We start from the raw sequence: 24,875 nt of genomic DNA on the forward strand, positions 1-24,875 counted from the left end.
TAAATTTGAACAAATGTCCAATAATCTGGTACATTAACTTAACTAAACAAAGAGGAATATTATCAAAAAAGATTTTAATACGATACCTGTTTTTGAAAATAAGGTAGCGAAATGCGAGCCCTTTAATTTAAATCGATTTAACTGAAGGAAAGGTTAGTAAATCGTAACTATCCATTCTTGTAGACGAAACGCAGAACAGAAAATCGAAAATTATCCTAACCTGGCAGCTGACTTAAAATATGATTTTGAAAAAAACTCGCGAAGCTCAATTTATATTTGTTATTAATCAATTAAAGAAACATTAACGTGGTAGAGAAGCAGAAAAATCCAAAATATTTTTTAGTAATAAAAGAGTATTATAAAAATGTTTATTGGCATTAATTGGTTTAAAAGGTACACTTTGTAATGTTTCTTAAAAAATACAAAGAGCAATTGAACGTAAAAAACAAAATTATTATAAACGTAAGCAATTATCTTCTAGTTGAAACCGTATTTGGTTTTCGCAAAACAAAGTTATCTTTAGACGCAGACTAAATATTGTTTGTTACTGCCTCTCCTTGAAGAAATAAAATATTATTTTTGCCATGCAGAGATAGGAAATTAATTTTCCAAGGATAAGGAACATTATTTCGTATAAAACGTCAAAGTAAGGTACATTCCACTTTGGTATTAATACATCGCCAAAACGCCTTGGTCTATTTTCATCCTAAAAGAGGTAAACTATTATAAAGGGTTTCAAAACTAAAACATTTTCTCAGTACTGTGTTTTCAAACCTTTTGCATTTGATCATTATTGTTACCACTTCCGCCGTTTTCTGCAACAGTCACCATCCACTTGATCTCGTAACTGCTCTTTTTCTTCATAATTTTAGGGGTTTTGTTCGTCAGATCAATTTCGAAGGCTCGAATTAATTCTGGGCAATTGAGATTTTCGTAAGGTTCCCAGTTGTTGTCAGAGCTGCTTAAAAATGTAGCAGCCATTAGATAATGTTAAGTTTGATCTACTATAAATCTCGAGGACGGGCTTACTCTGGGTATCCTCTCCACTTCAAAAGGTATTCCACTTTGCCGCATCGTTTTCGCTTGCCTAATACCTTCTCTACGACGAATTCCTCCTTCGAAACAGCTTTGCGCTTCCTACCATTTTCAAAAGCTCTAATTAAGTCTGGGCAATTAAGATTTTCGTAGGGTTCCCAGTTGTTGTCGGAGCTGTCATTAAATATTTCAACCATTAGACAACGCTGATAGGGATTCATTTCGAAAATGGAAGATAATCTTACTGCGGAAATCCTTTCCATTTTAAAAAGTACTCTACTTTACCACTTCGGGTGCGTTTATCCAATACTTTTTCAACAATATACTCCATTTCATAAGAGCTATTTTCGGTTTCATCGCTTTCTGATTCTGACGCGCGTTTCTCTAAAATATGGAAAGATATAAATTATAAACCGTTAACCAATTGAAAAAATCATTGTAATTTAAAACTAGCTAATTGACTATGTTTAATTAAAATAACGATTTTGATCTTGAAATACAAGTGTGCGTAAACATATCAATTTCTATTTCTAAAGACACAAGAAATGATAATTTTACTTACTCTGCATTTCCATTTTTATAAGTATTTTTGCTTTGAAGTTGAGTAAATAAAATAATTAGCTAATAAAAGGGATAAAAAAGTATTATCAGAGTAAAATAGTTTTTTTTTAGAAAAATATCAGTTTAAAAGTCGACAACCCAAATAAAACGATTGAAAGGTTTCAACTGCATATACCTCTATTAGTTTCCAGCGTTAGATACTTTTGCTATGAATTTAGGTGTTTTATATATACTTAATTGCAGGTTTCCACCACTAGTCGACAATCACAGTTGTGACGATTTTAACAAAAGTTGGGTTAAAAACGAATAAAAACGAATTCAATGTGTTGTATTGTTGTTTATTTCAACAAATAAATCATCGCATAATAAAATAAACCATTTTGCTTATTTTCTTGTATTTTGGCGATTCCTAACTTTTTAATTCAGCGCCTTACAACATTTATGATAGTGAAAAGCAGCCCTGCGCCCCAATGGCGTTCCTGTGCCACTGTCATTAACAATTGGTTGTTGTTTCAATGGCAGTGTGTGAAAAGGGTTTAACTAGAGGAGGCTTCGTTAATAATAAAAAGCTTTCATACTTTTATAGACGTTCTTTCATACTTTTACAGACGTTCTTTCATACTTTTACAGACGTTTTTTCATACTTTTACAGACGTTTTTTCATACTTTTATAGACGTTCTTTCATACTTTTATAGACGTTCTTTCATACTTTTACAGACGTTTTTTCATACTTTTACAGACGTTTTTTCATACTTTTACAGACGTTTTTTCATACTTTTATAGACGTTCTTTCATACTTTTATAGACGTTTTAATTATCTCATTTTTATAGAAATTGCATACAATTTTTGCCGGTTTGGCGCCCCATAGCTTTGTTTATAATCTGCATGGTAACAGACACCCGAGGGCAGTGGCGGATACAGAAACAAGGAAACAAAAATAAATTTTTGTAATTAGAATCGTGTACCAGTGTGTAGGTGCTGGTTCGCTCAGATGGTTTATTGTTAGTAGTTATTTTAGTTTAAAGAGTGTAATTTAATATTTTTAACAATATTTTTGGAAATACTACTGAAATAAAATACTATTTTAAAAATTAAAAGTGAAAAATACAGCAATTCCAAAATTCTTACTTATTTTTTGGTAACAAGATGGCGTTGGGAGCCCAAAATAATTTACAATGACAAGAGAATGAATTCGATGAATTTAAGTTATAGAAATTATTTGACATAAAAAGCAGAGAAAGTGTTCAAACTGAAAGTAAAATTAAAATGAAAAAATCTAATAAAAAATATTTGCGGAAGCAAGATTTGAACTCACGCCCTATTGCTTCAAAGCGCGCATCCTTGACACTTACACCGGCATCTACGCTGTGTGAGTCGTCCAGAAAGCAAAATATGTATATATAAAAATCACCCAAGTCTTAACGATGAATTGAGAACGAAATAGCCAGAAACAACAAAATTACAATTACATACAGGTCAAATCGCTAATAATTTTACTGCACCAACTCAATTTGCAACTAGATTTTGTATTACTCATGAAAGATATTTCAATTTGACTAGAAATTAAACCCGTTTTGCCTGAAAGCTCGTATTTTCTCGACGTCGTTCGGCCATATTTTTATATTTCATTCTAACCGGAGAGTCAAAAAACGCAAGCGCCTAATCGTGAAACGAATATACTTCAACCTATTTTGCAACGTCAATTTGCCGTTATATAGCGTTTTTGATGATTTACACAACGCAGAAGAAGAGGAATTTCCCCTCGCTTGGCTACGTTTTTTGCGTTCCGCACACCCACACCCACACCCACACATGGACAATACCAGCCTATAATGACTCGTATACTTAAGTACACGATTCATAAAAACTAAAAGGGGGAGGCGTTAAAAGACATCTTGAGCTATGGGCGGCGGGGGCACGCCCTACCTTTGAAGTGAGCCCCCCCCCCGCCCATATGTATCCGCCAATACCCGAGAGGGAAATAACTTGAGTAATCTGGTGTACACTCGTTAGGTATTCCCTCGGGAAATCCCAGAACTAAGTAGTTATCCCAGGTAATTTGTGTAATCTCAAGTAATATCTGTAATTCCAAAATAATCTGAAGTAATATCCGTAATTCCCAAATAATCTCAAGTAATATCCGAAACTCCAAAATAATCTCAAGTGATAACCGTAATTCCAAAATAATCTGAAGAAATATCTTAAGCAATCTCTTCAAATATATTATCTGATGTACACATTTTCAGCGAGTAATTTTCCCTTTGAACAGACCCGAGGTAATTTTCATAATTAAACTTAATATTTACAAAATTCGTATCATAGCTCCAAAATACTGCGATGGATGCTGCCAAGTCCCTGCAGAGAATGGTGTGGGGGAAGGCGCCCTCAGCACTAGAGCGAAATGAAAGTGCGTAGCCGATAGGTTCTAATTACATAGGTTTATTATAGGTTGCTATATTTTTTCAATTAATTCCATTTTAAGCGAAAAAAACCGTTTTTGTTGAAGTCGCGTGTTTCGCTGCATCTTAATCTTTGCGTTCCAAAAAAAAACTGTCAGACGGAAATTATTAGGACGCCGCTATTCTTGGAATTTGTCAAACCGGAAGAACAAATCGAAGGCCTTGGCTCACATGTTTCGGTATCACCAAGCGTTAATCGATATACAATACATTTTATTAATTGTACATAATTTCGTAATACTGTAACCCCTTCTATATTTTAAAGTTAAATTTATATAAATACCTTTGGTTTCAACGATTATTTATCTACCACATAGTCTACGAGTGTGACTGCTGGGCCAAGATAGTCCATAAAATGCGAGGGAATAACAGGGCTTCCACATTCGATATCTAAAATGTCCCTCTTGCTAAAATTTTATAAAACGAAAAGTCCTTTTCTGACCATAGAAATCGGATAACAAACTAGAACGCTTAATCGAATGGCTGACACGGTACCGATTAGATTCTTGGCTAAAACGACAGTTACGCCATCTGCGCTGCCACTAGAGGCGCGCTCGCGCGTAACTTGGTTAAAGGTTTTCCCCCACCCCATTGATATTAATGTAAAGTTGGCGATAATTAAACGTTAATTAACCTACCAAATGATATATGAAATATTCCACTGACAATTTTTCCCGTTTATATGAACTTAAATGCAATATAAAATCGTCTTGAAAAATCGTTTATCGCTTTACAACATTCAAAAATAATATTTTTCCCGCATCATGTAGATAACCGAACATCTGCTCGTCTAGGTAAAGTTTGTGTTGTCAACACGCGTATTAGAAAGCAAAATGAGATTTTAGAAAGTAGGGTGTAATTCGGAAAGATATTAATACTTTTCACGAATTTTGTTTCATAACTTTTCTTCCATTGGTTCGTTCAGAATGTATCTCGAAAGTAGACGAAATTTTTAAGGCGCTGAATCTTGCCCAGTCTTAAGCCTCTGTTTAATCTACTGCGTATTTTGAAACTGAAAAACCTGATTACTATCGTTAAATCTTGGTTAAATGATGGCGAACGCTCCTTGTAATAAGAAACAAATAACGAAATACGTTCTAAGCTTATTTAACGCCAAAAATTCTACGTATTTCGTTATTTGTTTTGTATTAAAAATATCATATTATTAATCCAAGATTTAACGATAGTAATCAGGTTTTTCCGTTTCAAAATACGCAGTAGATTAAACCGAGGCTGAAGCAGGGCCGGATTAAGGGGGGGGGGCAAGGGGGCACTGGCCCCCGGGTGCAAGGCTCCCAGGGGCGCACTGAGCTAGATACTTTGGTTTACACTTTATAAAATTTCGCAAGAGATTTACTAAATTACTTCTGTTCGTTTAGTAAGTTGAGTATGTTAGAAACCATTTTTAATACTTTATTTGTTTTTTAGTATTTCATTTTATTCATCGTGTATTTTGCTATTAGCTGTCTGTTCACTTCTTACAGTGTGCGTAAACCTATTACCGTTTATCTGGCGCTGGCAACATTTTAACGGTTCTATTGCGGGTCTATATACTTCTTGGAATCGAAGGAGTATAAAGACCCGCAAAAAGACCGTTATCTGCTAGTCATTTTCCCGCGGTTTTAGTCGTTCTACGAACGTTTTATGCTCAAAATGAGTGAACAAAATAAGACACCTAGCGGTGCACAAAATCGGAAAAGGCTTATAGAGAAAACAAGGCGACAATAAGATTTTTTGGATAAGGTACCAAAACTTGACACCTTCTTCTTTAGTAAACCAAAAATCAGTGAACTGGTCGATCAAGGAAAAAACTGTGAAAATGCACAACTTTTTCCTAGCAAAGCCAAAGAATATGAAGGGGTTGCAGTGGATGTGGAAATATTTCAGGTAAGATTAGAGTTAATTACCCTGGGAGGATACCCTGGGAAAACGGCGTATTTTGTAATTTTATCAACCATTTTATAGGCGTAAAGGCGTTTTAATTAATTCAGAGCCGTTATGAACCTGAAATGTGAACTAAAATACGGGCCTCGGGTTTCAGAGACCCAGAACCGTCGCATAAATAATAGAACATCCTAAGCGCCTATTTTAGATTGCATGTTAAATGCTTGATGCAGTGTGTAATACGACTATTAAATAAATGTTTTTAGACGACACAATAGCGATAACTTCAGAACATTGGGGAGTTTGGTGTAATTGTTATTTTGCAGAGCCCTAATAACTAACATTTTATATTGAAGTTTGAAGTTTTCTGTCATAATTTTCAATACTTCTGTGGCCTGATAATTTAGGTTTCTGTATGATGTATAAGATTTTCACAGATCTTAACACATAACTTTTTTTTTAATTTACGTACTTGGCGGCCGATATATAATAAATTAAAAAAAACATTTAACCGGATTTGTCCTAAGTTATAGAATTCCCATGTAGCTTCTGAAGAGCCACAGCTACCCCTAAACGTTCACCCTAGTTGTTTGTACAATCTATCGGGTTCAACAACAAGAAAAATCAATTGCACCATATCTCAGCTACCAGAACTTCCAGAAGACTTGCAACACAGCCAAGTTAGGCAACAATTTAATTTTAATTTTTTTTATTAAATATTAATTTAGTTTATTACTCGAAGATCTATTTGATCCGAGTTTCGCGTTTTTTGCTCGAAGACCTATTGGGTACGAGTTAGTAGTAGGTTTTTTAATTTCTTCAAATTTGTTTAGGATTTAGCTATATTATGCCTTTTAATTATGGACTAATCTACTTTTTCGCGTATTTTATCAACAATGCAATATGCTTAATTGTAATGTTACTGAAAACAGACTTGGAAATGATCCTGCTCTATGGAAAATAAACGTGGAAACTCGAAACTTGCTTTTGGCCAGTCCATTACATCAAAATATAGATCTTATTCAGTTTGAGAAAACCGAACGCGTATTTGGAAGCAAATTCAGACTTTTATCGAAAGATGTTTTTACAAGAAATCTGGTCAACGGCGAAAATATTAAAAGGGAATGGCTGATATACTCTAAATCTACGAATGCTTTATATTGCTTTCCGTGTCTGTTATTCGCGACAGATGCCAATCCAAATTGTACAAAATCTCTTTTGTCAAAGATGGATTTATTAATTGGAAGAAGCAGTATGAGAAAATTACGTCGCACGAAAAGAGTGCTGGTCATTTAACTTGTCAAAGCCAATTAATTCTACGCTGTAGCGTAAAATGTAACAGCGCAATTAATATGCATTTGAAAAAACAATATGAAACAGAAATAGATTATTGGAGGAATGTCTTACGAAGGGTGGTCGCGACTATTAAGTTTTTAGCCACTAGAGGCTTAGCCCTACGAGGAGAAAATGAAACTTTTCGATCCAAATCCAATGGAAACTCTCTGGGCATATTAGAACTGATTTCAGAGTTTGACCCCTTTTTAGCCAAACATATATCTGATAGGGGAAATTTGGGTCGTGGACAAGTTTCTTATTTGTATTCTACCATTTGCGATGAGTTGATTGAAATTATGGCCAACAAAGTACAAGAAATAATCTTAAATGAAATTAAGGCCGCGAAATATTTTTCGATAAGTGTTGACTCTACCCCAGACTTCCAAAATTGATCAATTAACATTGATATTTCGCTATGTTCTTCCCAATGGTGACCCAGTAGAAAGATTCTTCAAATTTCTGTCTTCAGTTGGACACAAAAGCGCTGAGATGCGGGACGCGATCGTTTTAGATTTAGTAGCTCATGGAATCGATATAAAAAACTGCAGGGGCCAATCATATGATAATGCCTCAAATATGTCATGTGCATATCCCGGACTTCAAGCATTGATTCTAGAAGAAGCTTCATTTGCCGCCTACGTTCCATGCGCTGCATATTCTCTGAATTTGGTTGGTACATCCGCCGCTGACTGTACAACCATATCTATCGATTTTTTCACCTTTCTTCTAGCCATTTACGTTTTTTTTTCTGGCTCAACTCACCGCTGGGAAGTACTATCTAGTCATTTAAAAAACAATTATGAAGCCAAAACCATTAAATAACTTTCAAGTACAAGGTGGTCAGCCAGGGAAGACGCTTGTAATTATCTGAATTGTGGATACGCTGAAATTAAAGAAGCGTTACTTGAAATGTCTAACGACACAAAGCAGAAAGCAAGCACACGCCACGAAGCTATATCTCTCTTAAGCAAAATGTGTACTTTGGAAATAGCTTTCATGGTCGTATTTTGGACTCCAGTGTTAAATTGTATTAATTCAACTAGCAAGATTCTTCAAGGAGAGCAAATAGAATTATCAACTGTTACCTGTTTATATAACTCTTTGGTAGTGTACGTAAGTTCACTGCGGGATGAGTTTGAACGCTTTCAAATCGAAGCCGAGATTTTGTGTGAAAAAAAGAATACAAATGGGAATTATGTAGGAAGAAAACTCGAAAAAGAGCAGTTGATTAAGGTCTAGCGCAAGAGGTTGAATTGACTGGGAAAGAAAAAAATTAAGTACCAGACATTTCTAGTCATAATTGATACGTTACGCGGTTAACTTTCTTGAAGATCACAGGCCTATGATTTGCTACAAAATCGTTTCAACGTATTGATTGAATTACCCAAGCTTACTAACAACGAAATCGAAGACGGTTCCAAAATTCTTAGGGAGTATTATTCTGATGACATTGAGCCAAATATTTTTCACGAGTTGCTACAGTTAAAGGGATTACTTCCAGCTTTCGGCTTGAAGTTAGAAAATCTATCAGCTAGGAAAATTTTAAACATTTTATTAGAAAAGAAAATGAGTAATTCATTTCCCAATATCGAAATAGCTTTAAGGATTTTCATATGCCTACCCTGCTCTAACTGTTCGGGCGAAAGATCCTTCTCAACTCTAAAGAGAGTGAAAAATTACTTACGTTCTACCATCCACCAAGAAAGACTTAATTCCTTAACTATACTCTCTATAGAGTCAGATATTCAAAATAGCATTAGCTGGGATGAAACAATTAATACATTTTCTGAAAATAAAGCGCGAAAACGTAATTTGTAATAATTACTTCCAAAAAATCCAAATCATTATTTAATTATGGTGCTTTTGTTGTATAGTGCGCAATAAAAAGTAAAAGTTTGAACCATATATTGTTGTTTGTTTACAATTTTTAGTTGAATAATTTTTTACTCTACCCCTACAACCTTTAAGAAAGTCTTAAGTCTCCGGAATGACTCCCTTGGTTTTAGGGGCGCAAATGATCTTGCGCCCCCGGGCGAAAAATGGCTTAATCCGGCCCTGGGCTTAAGACTGGGAAAGGTTCACCGCCTAAAATTTTCGTCAACTTTAAAGAATATTTCTGAACGAACCAATGGATGAAAAGTTATGAAACTAGCTTTTAAATAAACCTTGAAACTTATTTAAAATTATATTTACAATTCACTAATGACCGAATTCGCGAAAAGTATTAATATCGTTCCGAATTACAACCTACTTTCTAAAATCTCATTTTGCTTTCTAATACGCGCGTTGACAACGCAATCTTTACCTAGACGAGCAGAAGTTCGATTATCTACTTGGCGAACTAAAAATATTATTTTTGAATGTTATAAAGCAATAGACGATTTTTCAAGACGATTTTATATTACATTTCAGTTCATATAAACGGGAAAATTTGTATGTTGAATAATTGTTATATTATTTGGTAGGTTGATTTGCTCCCGTTCTACATGTCGAATAGTCTCATCGGTGTCGTGTTTTCTTTTCAAAGCATTGATACTGGTCTTTTGGATTTATTATTTACAGCAATCAATATGAGCTTAAATTGAAGTGACCCATTATTCCGACTTTCCTATCATTTTGTCTCACAGAACCTTCACAATAGCTTCATTTTCAAGCGATTTATTGCAAAAATAACAAGAGTTAGCTGGGTTACATAAAGAGCGGCTGATGCGTTTTAAGTCAACGAAGGCGCAAAATTGTAAGACGCGTTTAGGGTACAACGTTGCCAGCCAAACGAAAAGCATGGACCAAAGGCAGGGTTTTTTAAAAGTTCTAATCGGAACCCACAACAAAATTTCAAAAATTGTTCTAGTTTGTTATCCGATTTCTATGTTTTCTGACTTGGAAATTCCCATTTTTTACCTCTCCGAGGGGACTATGTCCCCTAGGAGGGGTTATACAAACACCGTGTCTGTCTGTGGGTCTGTCTGTCGGTCTGTCTGGCCTGCGAACGCGTTCGCATTTTCGGTGCAAAGTGTAATCACTGCGTGCGCAGTTTCTCGATATCTCTGCGTTTGCAGTTTCTCGAAGGGTTGGCAAAACCACCGCGTGACGGTGAGCGTTAACGGAATCATTTGCGGTTTGGTTTGGATGGTGTTTTTTTCGCTCACCGTCGTGACGATTCGGTGTATTACGTTTTTGTAATGTTTATGCGTGGGTTGTGAGTGTTGAGTTTGCGGTGTGTCTGTGTTATGATGGTTGTGGATGTTGAGTCTGTTGTGTTTGTATGGGCGTTTTCTCTCCAACTTCTTCCTAATGACTTTGGGACGGACCGAGTGCTGAGTGTAATGCTACCTCTCAACGTCCAATGGCAGGGTTTCCGCCAGTTGTACACGGTATTCAGTCTTAGTATCAATTTGCGATCGCATCGGGCGGGATTTGAACCCGGGACCTCCTGCATGACAGGAGGACGTTCTACCACAGAACCACCGACACTTCTTACGCTTTATTGAAAATTAGACCTTCAGCTTTATCGGAAGCGTATTTAATAGAGTACGAAATTTTGGTTTAATTGAAATAGAATTGAAATTGAAATTATTGCATCGAAGAAATTCTAATTTAGCGTTTCTCTATTGATTAAAAACAAATGCGCCACCCAGGTTTCGAACCCAGGCCATTCGGCTTGGCAGTCGAGCGCTCTACCACAGAACCACCGATAGCTGCTTAGGTTCACTGAAATTAAGACACGCATCGTAAGCATAATAGGTAATAAATTCTTTTTTTATTAATGAATTTATAAAGGCCTAATCTGGTTTTTTTACGAATGAAATTTTAAATGTTAAATCTTGTTTTAGCGCAGTCAGCTGAGATTAGAGGGTTAAAGGGTAGACCCTGTGGGTGGTCCACTTAGTAAGCTTTTTGTTATTTATTTACGGGTATTATTAACGACCTATATATAGTTGTGTTAATTCAAAGGAGATAATTTAACGTTAATTGCTTTAAGAGCTGGCGGTTAGTCAAGTGGCTCTCTGTGCTTTGTTGATGGTAAGGTTTTTGCTTCTTGTAAATATATTTGGTGTGGATATTTGGATATCTACGATTTCTAACGCAGTCAATGATTTCCTGGGTGTGCTAGTCATTATATGATATTGGAAATTGGACGGCATTGGTCTTTTTCATGCGGTATGTGTCACAACGTCAACTGGAAGTCTACGAGGGTTGAAATAAAATGAGCGTTAAAGATGCGGCAAGTATTTCGTAAACGAGAAAAATACAAATACCATCTGTAGATATTTATTTCATTAAAATTTGCTTAGTATTATATTCAACTGATAAACATGTACTGTAAAAAGGGTTAAATTCAATTGTGCATTGTTTTAGTAAATCTAACTCGCTGTTGTAACTACTTAATTTATAATATTCTGAATAAATTAAACTCGATTGTTTCGTCTCAATTATTTAAATTAAAATTAAAATTTTATACCTGGCAGGGTCTGAACCGAGAATACGTTTTTCGTAAATAACTATGAATTGCGGAGATATCTTTGGGGGTTGTGCCGAGAAATTAATACCATTAGGGACCATTCTTCCGAGGAGAGGTATATTTTGGCTTGCCAACTTGTTATCCCTCGCTATATTTTGGAGCGTTTAATAATAATTTCATATGTAGCATAATTACTCATAAGTATGCTACTAGCTCTATTTCTTCACAAACGGATTGTTTCACAGATATTGCGTCATCCGTACGCTACTTAATATTTGATGTCATATTTAACGTAATAGAATCCTAAATGCCGATTATGCCGTCGCAAAATTAGCTCTACGTCTGAAAAACTGACGGCCATTATTTTAGTAAACAAATCGGTTTGAACCATTGAGTTGGGAATATTAATCTAGAGATCCAATCAAATCTGAAAATTACGAATATGACGTCTCATCTAAAATGACGAGAAACGTTATCAAATGGCCCGTGGCGCCATCCATTATTTTTTTTTTCAATCGTTTTGCCTGAAAACGCGTCTTATTTGAACTTACCATTGAGCGCTAGACGGCGCCCGGCTAGAATGACCAAGTTTTCTCGTCATTTGGGAGCAGACGGCAGTATTTTTTTTTTTTAATGTTTTGCGAAATACTGAATATTTGTCGTCATATTTGATGTCATATTTGACGTCATCGAATCTCAAATGCCGATAATGCCGTCGTATAATTAGCTCTACGTCTGATAAACTGACGGCCATTATTTTGGTAAACAAACCGGTTTGAACTACCAAGGCTTAGCCGCTTGGGAGCTAAATAAACTACAATAGAGTGTCAAGTTCTGTTAATGTAATTAATTGGCCAATTAATGAAGTTCTCGGAGAAACACGTTCTAAAATAAATTTGCATTGTCAAATTAAAGAAGGTTTATTGGATTTTTTTTAATTCAGGTTGAGCTTTTCTGGCGAATCTTCCAGGGCGGAGCCTTTGCAGATTCTTTTGAGCCTAGGACTAACTCTTCTAGGCTTGATATGGGTTTTAATTACGCTGGTGGAATATCCCACTCCGAAGACTTGCTCCATTTTCCCTAACCTTTTATTTTTCTAAACTTCTCATTATTTAACTTCATCCGCAAAAACTGAACGAGTTTATAAATTTCATTAAAGCTACATTAAGCTGAAAAAATTTCTGACACCATAAATTCCTTCTCAATTTAGAGGTGTTCCATTGTCTTAAATACATATGTAAGCAGCGAATATTGTGACTCCCGAAATTACTAGGATGAATAAAAAGGTTTATAAATAACGTAGTCCAACGTTATACTGGTTCGTGGTGAAACAAACCGTTAGAGAAGATTTTTGAATGGAATTAAGGTAGAGTGGCATACTTATGAGTAAATATGTTACATATGCTAATTTATATATATATATATATATATATGTTTTGTTTAATTGTGAATAAAATACAAAATTTACGGTTTTATTTTATTTTTTTTCAAAACTACAAACAATAGGCGCTTAAATAAAACATCTTCCCAGAAATTTCCAAGAAGTAATATTTCCGACAGCCAGGACACATAAGTTAATATTTATATAGTGCTTGTTGAAATATTAGAAAGCTGGAAACTTTTCTCGAACATAACATCGGTTTTTTGCGAAGCCTTAAAATGCCAAAAATTTGCCTGGTTAAAAGGAAACACTTGTTGCATACCGTACTGCAAAAGTAATACGTTTAGTTCTAAAGGAATTAGTTTTCATCTTTTTCCGAAAGAATATTTTATACGAAATGAATTAACTCTGCCTCCATGAGAAGCCTTAAAATTACCCGGTAACATAAAAATATTCCGTATAATTTTAATTATTTATACCATAAGAGGATGATAATAATAATATTATCTTGTATTCTAGCGCCTATTGGCTAGATTACTCGCGTGTTCTCTTTGGTTATGGAATTTTCTAGAATAGCAAAGTAAAACTAAAATAGGCGCTTAAATAAAACATCTTCCCAGAAATTGCCAAGAAGTAATATTTCCGACAGCCAGGACTCATAAGTTATTATTTGTATAGTGCTTGTGGAAATATTAGAAAGTTGGAAACTTTCTCGAACGTAACATCGGTTTTTTGCTAAGCCTTAACATGCCAAAAAAGTTACCTTGTTAAAAGGAAACACTTGTTGCCTACCGTACTGCAAAAGTAATATGTTTAGTTCTAAATAAATGAGTTTTCATCTTTTTCCAAAAGATAATTTTATACGGAATCAATAGGAAGATAACAGTCCCGGTGGGCAGTCCCAGCATTAGCCATGGCGGCCATCTTGGTTGGAATTTTTTTTTCAATAGGGAAAAGCATGGATGACGTCACAACATGTCGCAATGTTAGCTCCCTATTAACTCTGCCTCCATGAGAAGCTTTAAAATTGCCTGGTATTATAAAAATATTACATATAATTTTAATTATTTATACCATAAGAGGGTGATAATAATATTATCTTCTTATACTTAGTTTTAGTAACATTATATATTTAACCTTAAAATGTATTATCGAAAATTAACATTAGTATGTTCCTTATATACATGAACCGACGCATGTCTTATCCGACGCAAAATTCTCATGAGGCCAAAAACAAGGGATGTGCCAGTAGTGGTTTTTTGTGATCGAGTCGGGTATCGAGTACTCGACAAGCTTTCGTCGAGTAGTCTAGTCGGGTTATATTTTGGTCGAGTCGAGTACTCGATTAAGCTAAAAAATTTCCTTATTCGAGTATCGAGTATTTAAGTAAAATCGTTCGGGTACTCGAGTAGTTTGAAAAATCGCCCGGGCTTGTCGATTATAGAAAAACCTGTAGCTAATTAAAAATTTACAATAAAATGACCTAGTTTATTTATCACAGGTATTTATAATTATAGTGTTGTGAAAAATTATCACAGAGGTAGTTTATGTTAAATTTAAAACTATAACAATTAAGTTAAAAATCCAAAAAACAGGAAAAGCAAACCAAACAACTGGTAATTTTGCCCAAGTTACCTGACAAGTTATCACATTTGATTTTGAAAAGTGAAGTTTTAAAACACTTCACATTGCAATATTAAGTAGTAATATAATTAAGTAATATAACTATTAAATAAACATATTACTTTCATAAAAATACTGAAAATATGGACTGAAAATTAAATACGAAGCAAATAGGATTAAACTTGAAAATATTACGTAAAGTATGTTTTGTTCATACTTTTTAAGTATTCTCTATTTCTCTATAAAGTTTTCCCTCAAATGACAATGCAGAACTGTTAATTGTTCTAAATGTTCAGGTAGATAATTGTTCTTATATTTTTCAAAACATTACCACTACAAGAGAACAATCTCTCAGACGCGACAGATGTAGCTGGTATCTAGAACCCTTTCTCTTGGCTTTAACTACCGATAACGCACTCTCGCTAACTTCCGAAGACGCTTGTGTGGTTGGTCTAGTTATATTAAAAAAAATGGTAATGCTAGGTTGTGATCCACTCTTGTCACTGCTGTCAAGTGATGGCTTCGACTTAGGCAGTTCTTCATCCTCACTCTCACTCAAGTTGTCCTAATTGATTGAAGTAGTTGAGGTGGCCATTTCTTAAAGCTAATTTAAAAAATATTAAATCATAATTAAAAACTAGTAAGCATTTTATAATATAAAAATAATTTATAACGTACTTGGGCAAGATGACTTCCTTTAAGATGGTATTTAATTCTTCATTTCATAGTAATTAACTGGTAATCTGATATTGCCGAATTAAGTGGGATAATCGATACGAATCATAATGATTCATTAATTAACTTAATTATATTATTCTTCTACTTAGCTTTAACATAGTTCCGTACGGTTTTTAATTGTTAAAAGAATACGTTAAGCCTAACACCCGAAAAACGCCGCCGTCAGACGGTCAGAGTCGTGAAAAACCGCCTAAGTGAAGATCGATTCAAAACCGAAACTTTAGAGAAAGTTCTAGAAGTACAGGAAGTCCGGCTTACTTGTTACTACTACCAATTCAAAGCTAGCCGTCGTACCGTATGCCTAAGAGTACCAGGTAACGGTGGCATTTATTTATATGATAGCTGTGTACTGCGCAGCCGCGCGTTGAAGATAAAATAAAACGCTTCATCGGTGGAGAAAAGGGCTAGACGAAGAGAAAGAGTGGGGGAGTGTGGCGTTTTTTAGACGATTACACGACGGGCTGAATATTATCGACGGGGAAATAACTCGACGAGTTTAGCAGGCGGCTTATTCGAGTAGTCGAGTACTCGAATAAGGCAAATTATTACTACTCGATAATCGACGAGTATTTAAATTTTCTCATTCGAGTTAGATTTTCGAGTACTCAACCTCAAAAAACGTCGGGTACTCGATGATGATCGAGTACTCGCACACCCCTACCAAAAACGCGTCTCCTGACTAGCCATTCTAACCGTTTAACCGACCGACCGGAAATAGTTCCTTCCCAGATGAATTTGGAGAGGGGAGTAAAAACCGAGCATCTTTTATTGAAGCGTCCATTGAATAATTTTGCAGAAATTGTTACCCCTGTGGCGCCATATGTCGAGAGAAAAAAGAAAGAAGTTTATGGTTTATATTTTTTGGTATTTTTAAAAATCAATCGTTTTGTGTATCCCATAATCATATATTTGGTATTTTCCTATAATGTACATCAAATCTAATCAAATATCCATAATTAATTAAAAAGCCTTCAATATACTTAATTAACCCCTACTATACTTGGTATGTCACGCGTGGTATGGTTAGAGAGTCATAGAAAAATCCAAGAAGATGGATATAATTTTAAAATTCAAAATATTAAAATTAAATGAAAAACCCATAAAATTTTAAAGGTTTATATAAAACCATAATTTAGCGAATCCATTCATTGTCCCACCTTAGTGTTACCTTCCCCCTCATAGACAATCTGGCGCCAGGAAAAAATCCACCCAGAAGGTCAGATTGCACCATGAGGCGACAGTTCTAAACAGGAAAGAGCGTCCTAAATTTCCCCCTTTCTCCACGCTAACTATGTGACGGCCGACCTAACCCCTGCCTTACAGTGTGAAAGATCATATTTAGCTATGGAAAAATCCCTCCAACTTCGTTGGCAAGGACGAAACCGAGAAAATCGTCCAAATGGCTAGAAACCAAGATTCTCCAATAGAAAGTAGCGCCACCTTCCAAACCACCGAGAAAGTATAACCGCAAGTAAAATCCACTACCAAGCATACACTACCGACACCTGACTTCCACCCCCCCCCCCTAAACGAAAGAACAACAAAACCAGAGAGCGCTAAGGAAACAGCAGAGTTCGAACAGAATCAAAACTAGGAGATAGCCAAGGAACAGAACCCCAAACCCATTCCGGGCTCAGACCACGATGTCCCAAGCACATAGTAAAATAAAAGATGCATAATGCATAAAATTAACGGTCAACCCAAAAGAGGCAAAATGCCCATCGCGTATAATTTTCAAATTCATCCCTAAATCAAAAGAACGTTTTCCCCGTGATGGAAAAACTAACAGCAGATAAAGTCAACTAAGGGCATCCCTCCAAATCCACCTGTCGTCGAAGCCTCATCCCATTTCCAAAGAACATTCCCGAGAGGCTAACCACTCTTAGAAAGTCTGTACACCGGATTACGCTTAGATTAGCACTGCCAAAGGCAGGAACTTCAAAGATTACGCGTAATCCCATTAGTACAGTCAAAGGTACGGCTCTGTACACCGATTACGCGGAGTGAGCATCCCCTCGGACATTCCTGAGTATCGTCCCCTTCTTTATCGAGAAATAAAGGCGTCCACGTTGCTTTGCAATAACCCGATATTCGAGACACCAAGAAAAAGAGCCAGCAGCAAGAAGACAACATCCCCTGACACGAAACCGTAACGTTGAAAATCTCCTTGAAACCCCCTCACTATTCCCTGATACAGAAAACTACGTTTAAGCATACAAGCCAATCCTCGACAAGTTAAATATTGAGTCTAGAACCCCTAAAACTATGTTAAATCGATACTCCCCAATGATTCCGCCAATACCAAGTTAGAATGTTTTGCTAATTTCTTAATAACCCCAGTGTCGCGAATAAATAAAATAAATATAATAATAATCAGCTAAGTAGAGAATAACTAAATTTGAACATGTAAATCCAAGATGGCCACCAAGATGGCCGCCAAAACAACCCCAATTTTTTTTCCAAAAACCAGTTTTTGACCTTGGAAAAAGTCAACAAAACATTTGTAGAGAATAACTAAATTTGAACATGTTAATCGAAGATGGCCGCCAAGATGGCCGCCAAAACAACCCCAAATGTTTTTCCAAAAACCAGTTTTTCACCTTGGAAAAAGTCAACAAAAATTTTGTAGAGAATAACTAAATTTGAACATGTAAATCCAAGATGGCCGCCAAGATGGCCGCCAAAACAACCCCAATTTTTTTTCTCCAAAAACCAGTTTTTGACCTTGGAAAAAGTCAACAAAAAATTTATAGATAATAACTAAATTTGAACATGTAAATCCAAGATGGCCGCCAAGATGGCCGCCAAAACAACCCCAATTTTTTTTCCAAAAACCAGTTTTTGACCTTGGAAAAAGTCATCAAAATATTTTTGTTTTCAATCTCAAATTTCACCTTTAAGATGATCCTTGACCTCGACGCCTGACCCCTGTCCACAACCCCTAAGCCTCGGTCTATCAACCCAACAAGTTTGGACACGATCGGACAAGCTCGGACCGAGATATCGGCTGTAATATTTGACCCCACCAAATACTTCAACTTATTTACTTTTGCTGTCACTTTTTACATTTTTCGTTTTTTAGCCATTTAAAATGCTAATTAGTTAATTGCGAGAGGGGGAAACGAATTCGCGACCTTCGTTTTATAACCTTGGTAACTTTTGGCCACACCCAATCACGTGATATCCAAATTACCCCTGTTGAAAATTAAACTTTATTTACTTTTTGGAAATAAATAAATAAACCATCAATACACATTTTAAAACAAATTACAATGGGGCTGGTCAATATCCGCCCGAGATATAACCAATTTTTTTATAATAAATAAAATAAAATGTATTTATTTTGGAGATAATTTTTTTTTACATTTGCAATACAAAGGTATAATTTTATCAGGGAAATTGGTTTTCAATAGTACACTAATACATTCTAAAATAATATAATCAAATAAAAAATCCGAAAAACAATTATTTTAAAATAATAATTTAATAACACAAACAATCAATAAACATTTTAAGAACATTACAATGAACTTAATCGGGCGATATCCGCCAGAGATATAGTCACTAATGTATTATGAAAAAATTCAATTTATTTACTTTTTAAGCAATTCAAAAGTATAATGTTATCCACCTACAATAAAACGTATTACTTTACCAATATAAAAATAATTCTTACATTTTTACCTCTCCGAGGGGACAAAGTTCAGTTAGGCAGTCGAGCGCTCTACCACAGAACCAACGATAACTTCAAGCTATACTGCAAATAAGACACTCATTGTAAGCATAATAGTTAACAAAGTCTTGAATTTTTTTACGAATGAAATTGTGAAGGCCTAATGTGGTTTTTTTACGAAAAAATTATAAAGACTTAATCTTGTTTAATATAATAAGTTGCTTTATTTCAATTTGGTACTTTTGTTTAGGGTTTTTTTAATGAATGGAGTTAAAGATTTTTTTCTTCTATTATTTGACGTTTTATTTTTGCGGTTGTATATTTGTTTTATCTTTTATTCTTTTAAAATTATTTACTTCTTCCGCAAAATGGTTCATTTTTTGGAGGAACCTTTTTACGTATTTTTTGTGTATTAATGTTTTGAGAACCTTTACGTTTGGGAAAGGATAATTTTTGACGGAACCTTCAAAGTGTATACGTCGCATTTTCAAAATATTTAATGGTCAAATCTTGTTTTAGCGCAGTCAGCAGATAAGATAAAGGGTAGAACCCGTTAGTTTTTTGTAATTTATTTAGTTTTTTCAGTCGTATATTCTTATCTATTAGGTTTAGCGTATTGGTTTTCAAGCTTAATAATTCATTTATTAACAACATATCGAGTTGGTCTGGTTTTCATCTCGGTCGTAATTTATTTTAAACGTTTTCTCGGCTGATTAAGATGTTTAATGCAGTTCATCAATTGGGTTCGTTTGTGTTTATTTATAAAGAACCCTAACTATTCCCTCTACGGTCATTTATTGATATACGTTTAGTCAAGTGGCTTTCTGTGCTTTGTGAATGGTAAGTTTTTCGCTTCTTGTTAATAAGTTTTTTGGTGGTGTGGATATTTGGATATCTACGATTCCTAATGCAGTCATTGATATCCTGGGTGTGCGAGTCATTATATGATATTGGAAATTGGACGGTTTTGGTCTTTTTCATGCGGTATGTGTCACAACGTCAACAGGATGGTTCCGACAGTCTACGAGTCGTCCACTACCAGATATCTACGGTATCTTGATCGGGCGAACGTTGAAATAAAATGAGCGTTAACTATGCGGCAAGTATTTCGTAAGCGACAAAAATACAAATACCCTCTGTAGATATTTCTTTAATTAAAATTGGCTTCGTATTATATTTAACTGCTAAACTTGTACCGTAAATAGGGTTAAAGTCAATTGTGCATTGTTTTAGTACGTCTAACTCACTGTTGTAACTACTTAATTTATAATATTCTGAATAAATTAATCACGGTTGTTTCGTCTCAAATATTTTAATTCAAATTAAAATTTTATACCGGGCGGGATTGAACCGGGATTACGTTATTAGTAAATAACTCTGAATTGGGGAGATATAACTTAGAGGGTCATCTCGAGAAATTAATACCACTAGGGACAATGCTTCCGAGGAGAGGTATATTTTGGCTTGCCAACTTGTTGAAGATACAATGTTGTTGTTATTGATACTTTTGCTAGTGTTCGCAAATGTTTATTCATTATCCACAAATTTTCCGATTTATTTTAAAAAAAGATGGGAAAAAGAATATCATTTTAACTTATTTATGTTTTTACGCAATCATGCATTTATTTGAATAAAAGCGGTATTTATTTAAGTAATTGTTTGTTTTTATTTAAATAATAGGCTTATTCACTTTCAATTATTTAAACATTTTGCAATTTTTATTAAACTATTGGTTATATAAATAAATATTGATATATATCCGAGCTTATTTTATTCATGGATAAAAATTGATCGACTGCCGAGTACTAACTTTTGCAACTTAAAAGACTAAAATTTTACACAAATGGATGTCTGGTTAATTTTTATTAGTAAAATAATATATACTAAAGTTGGAAAAACATTTTTAAGTTACGTAATCAATAAAAATTCCAAAACCCATTTATTTAAAATAAATAAAAAATAATTAACTTTTTTTAAATTAAAAATAGCAAAATTGTTAATACCTTAACACGTAGATAGAATTTTCTCTGACTATACACAGTAAACGAACGGGTATTTATTGGTGGCTAAATTAAAACAAAATTAAGTTTAATAATTTTAATTATTGTTAAATTAAATATTACTTACTTTGATTTATAATTTTAACTTTCTGTTGAACAGCGTTACCAGAAGCACGCTCTATGAAATTCTGCCGGATAGCGAGCTATATCTTTAAATTCATAAATTATAATTACCTCTAAGATAGAACTAGTTCAACATTCTATTGCATTAGCCTTGTAAAACTGATTTTATAACCACACCCTAATTATCGTCATGCGTAGAATTTATCAACTCATTACAACCTTGTAAATCTAGTTTGGAATTTTCAACAATTTACTGTCACACTTTCAAACGCAAAATGTTTATTATCATCTGGCATCATTGATCCTACTCTATTTTTTACTCACTTTTCCATCTCCGCGCCAGATTGAATTAATCAATAAATTATAAACGCAGAACACGTTTCGCCAGGAGACATTCCACAGAGCCAGTGAGAAGAAAAAACTGGTTTTTACAAACAACCGCTAGATATTAATAAAATATCAATTAATAAATCCTCTAATTTGAAAAAAAAATTTGTAAATAAAAATGAATGGTTTTAAAAACAAAGCTTATTGACAATTTACTTTTTGAAGATACAATCGTTTATAATACTTAACAACTATTAATAATAATACTTCTTTCGCCAAAGACTAAATGTATTGGCTACCAGGATAGTGCAATAAATAAATAAGATAAAAAATGTACACCAATAAAATTATTTTTTAAACAATTGCAAATTAAATTATACAATTAATAAGCATTTTTAAAAAAAAAGACAATCACAAATATATACAAAATAGCCTATTTAATTAAGAGATAATTAGTAATATGAAAAAAATTAAAGGTTGTAAAAATAGAACATTAACAAAATTATGAATATTATAAGGATACAATTAAATATAGTTATATTTACCTTAATTCGTAGATATTTCTTTACTACGAAATTAGGTATCAGGTTTGAAATTTGGGCTAAAACTTGTAATTGTTAATTAGTATAATTAAATGAATATAATGATAAATATTAACTAACAAATTATTTGATTTTATGCTGTTGTAATGTGTTTACGTAGTTAAAAGAGCGGTTTTTATGCTGAATTATCCCTACACATTACATTTGAACAACAGCATCATTGGTAATAATGGAATGTATTTGGTTTTGAATATAAACAAACATGTTTTTAAATTTAATTATTAAAAACGTAAAAATAAATAAAAACAGTATCATTTTTGTATTTTTATATAGTAAGCGTAGTTTCTATAAATGAATTATCTGTAAGAGCTTTTATTATAAATTAAGATAAAAAATATAAGAATCATTATTAAAAAATAGCAAGATTTGGAATGTCTCACTAGAATTAAGTGAATTTTCTCAAAAATACTTTTATCTTATATTAATAAATAATAAGTGTAACCTGGTACACTATCAAATGTTAATTATAAAACAATTTAATTTTATCATTTATGTTTTTATATAGAGGGAATTATTTACGTGTTTAAACAGGCAACGTAATTTGTTGAACTTGGGTGCTTTTTAGAACGTACGGGCGCAACGGTCTTAGATTTTGTTAATCTAATAAAAAGATAAAAACCAAACATTAATTAACACAAATCATGTTCTGTTTTCAATCCAAGGTATCAGATTATGAACAATTTAGCTTAAATTATTATTTACTAATTATACGACATGTTCTACAACCTGTATCATAAAACCGTTTGATTTATGGATTTCAGTTTTAAAAGCAGATCAGTTATCGTATTCCCAATCACAAAGACATTTCAACTGTTAAGTACACGTTTTTTAAATTTACATTAACTGTGGAATTCAAAATATAAATATTAATTGCAGAAACATGGTCCTTAAAAGGGAAGATATTTAAGTCGATTATTTTTTGAATTTTAAACAGTTAGTAACGTTTCATTATTAATTCTGTTAAATTCACAATGCTCTTCTGATTTAATCTGTTTGTTATTAAAATTAAAATTTTCAGTTTTTATGATTGCAGAGCGAATTTCGCCAAAATAAAATTAAAAAAATACTGATAGAGTTAAAATATTAATTTAAAATTGATAAAAAGTAAATAAAACCTTGTAAAGAATCTAGAGACTTTAGTTGATTAATGAGTAGGTTGGTTTCTTCGTAATACACATCTCACAGGTGGTTCGAAAATTTCTACAGTCGGTTGTAGGATAATAATAGAGCTAATACGAGATTAATAAAATATCAGTTTGAATGGTCTGAAATTCCATGTAAAGCCTGCAAATAAATTGACAAAAAAAGAAATATAAGGTTAAATTAAACTTAAAATCAGATAAATGAATATTGTAAGGTACCAGACTTTACGTACGCCTTATTATCTCGAAATATTAGGTATCTTAAGTACTATATGCATATTAAAATTTAATTTCACATATTTGCCCGCATGAAAAATTTGCATTCGTGAACTTTTACTCTTCGTGTATTGAATAAACGTAACAAATTAAGAATATAAGTGCTTATCATATCTTAGTTTGTATTTGTACATTTTACGGTTCAATAGGCTACAACAAGTTTTGAAGATGACATATTGGGGTTTACGATATTTGAACCGTATTGTATTTAATAACATTTTTACATAACTTTACCACTAGAATTAATTATGGATTCATCTTTTACCCGATTAATGTTTTATTGCATTTATCAGAATTACGTTAACATAACATGAAATATTTGACTTGATTTCATATTGTCTCGGATATATTTTAGAATAAAATGTTTTAATTTTTATTAATTTTGTGTAAAACATTTGCAGTTACAGTTTCTGTTAAAATAAGAGTGAATATATATCTTAAATCATAGTATAATGGTTATTTATCTCCCGTCTTTTAATGTAAACAGCGTATATAAATATAATTAATCTTAATTGTTTTTAAATTTATTTAATAAAAGGTTAAAAAATGTCAATAAAAACAGTTTATAATTTTGTATTTTTTATGTTGTTTCGAGGAATTTCTATACATCCTTAATTTTAATACAATATTCTGGTAAATACCTATTCCTCTTTGAAAACAAAAAAGTTGTTTTCAAAATAAATTTGCTCAGTTTTTAAAAAATATATAAAATTATAACTATATTCTTGTATTTAAAATACCGAGCGTTAATTATAGTAGAAATTTTTATATTCCAATATTTATAATACGATTTATACATGCTTTAACAATCCAATTAAAAATCTAAGAATTTTCTAATTAAAAATTTATTCAGAACTTAAAAAATAGAATGTAAATCATTCGGGGAAAAAACGGATATTAAACCTAACCACGTTTAAATTTTTAACTATACATACAATTTCCGTGAAGATATTTTTTCCAAAAATCTCTAGTCGCTTGTCTCTTAATAAATCAGAACCCAAATGACAACCAAATTATTGTTAATTGAATATTATTGGTACGAGCTATATGTAAGTTTTTAAATGTTTTTTTAAATTTGTTTAGGGTTTAGCTTTTATCCCTTTTTATAATGGAGCTAATTATATTGTTCTTCGTTGTACCGACCACACAAATATGATTTTCCTTAAAACGTGAAGGAATGTTTGACAGGAGATTAATAGAGCGGAGTCTGTAACGTATTTTTCTTTCACAATATGCATCCCTTTTTATAATG

The 24,875-nt window shown here is 33.3% G+C and overlaps 1 protein-coding gene across 1 annotated transcript; it reads right to left on the reverse strand.

The window, feature by feature from the left end:
- Positions 1-768: 768 nt before the first annotated feature.
- LOC149930900 (chromobox protein homolog 3-like) lies at positions 769-1,413 on the reverse strand. Its single transcript, XM_090157975.1, has 3 exons — positions 1,281-1,413; positions 1,030-1,209; positions 769-958 (listed from the first exon to the last, which is right to left on the reverse strand). Exons 1-3 carry the CDS (start codon positions 1,364-1,366, stop codon positions 769-771), a joined length of 456 nt encoding a protein of 151 aa, XP_090014101.1. The 5' UTR covers positions 1,367-1,413.
- Positions 1,414-24,875: the final 23,462 nt, after the last annotated feature.

This window comes from Leiobunum rupestre, chromosome 9 (assembly GCF_980474605.1).
Source record: "Leiobunum rupestre chromosome 9, qqLeiRupe1.1.hap1, whole genome shotgun sequence".
NCBI classification, from domain to species: domain Eukaryota; kingdom Metazoa; phylum Arthropoda; class Arachnida; order Opiliones; family Sclerosomatidae; genus Leiobunum; species Leiobunum rupestre.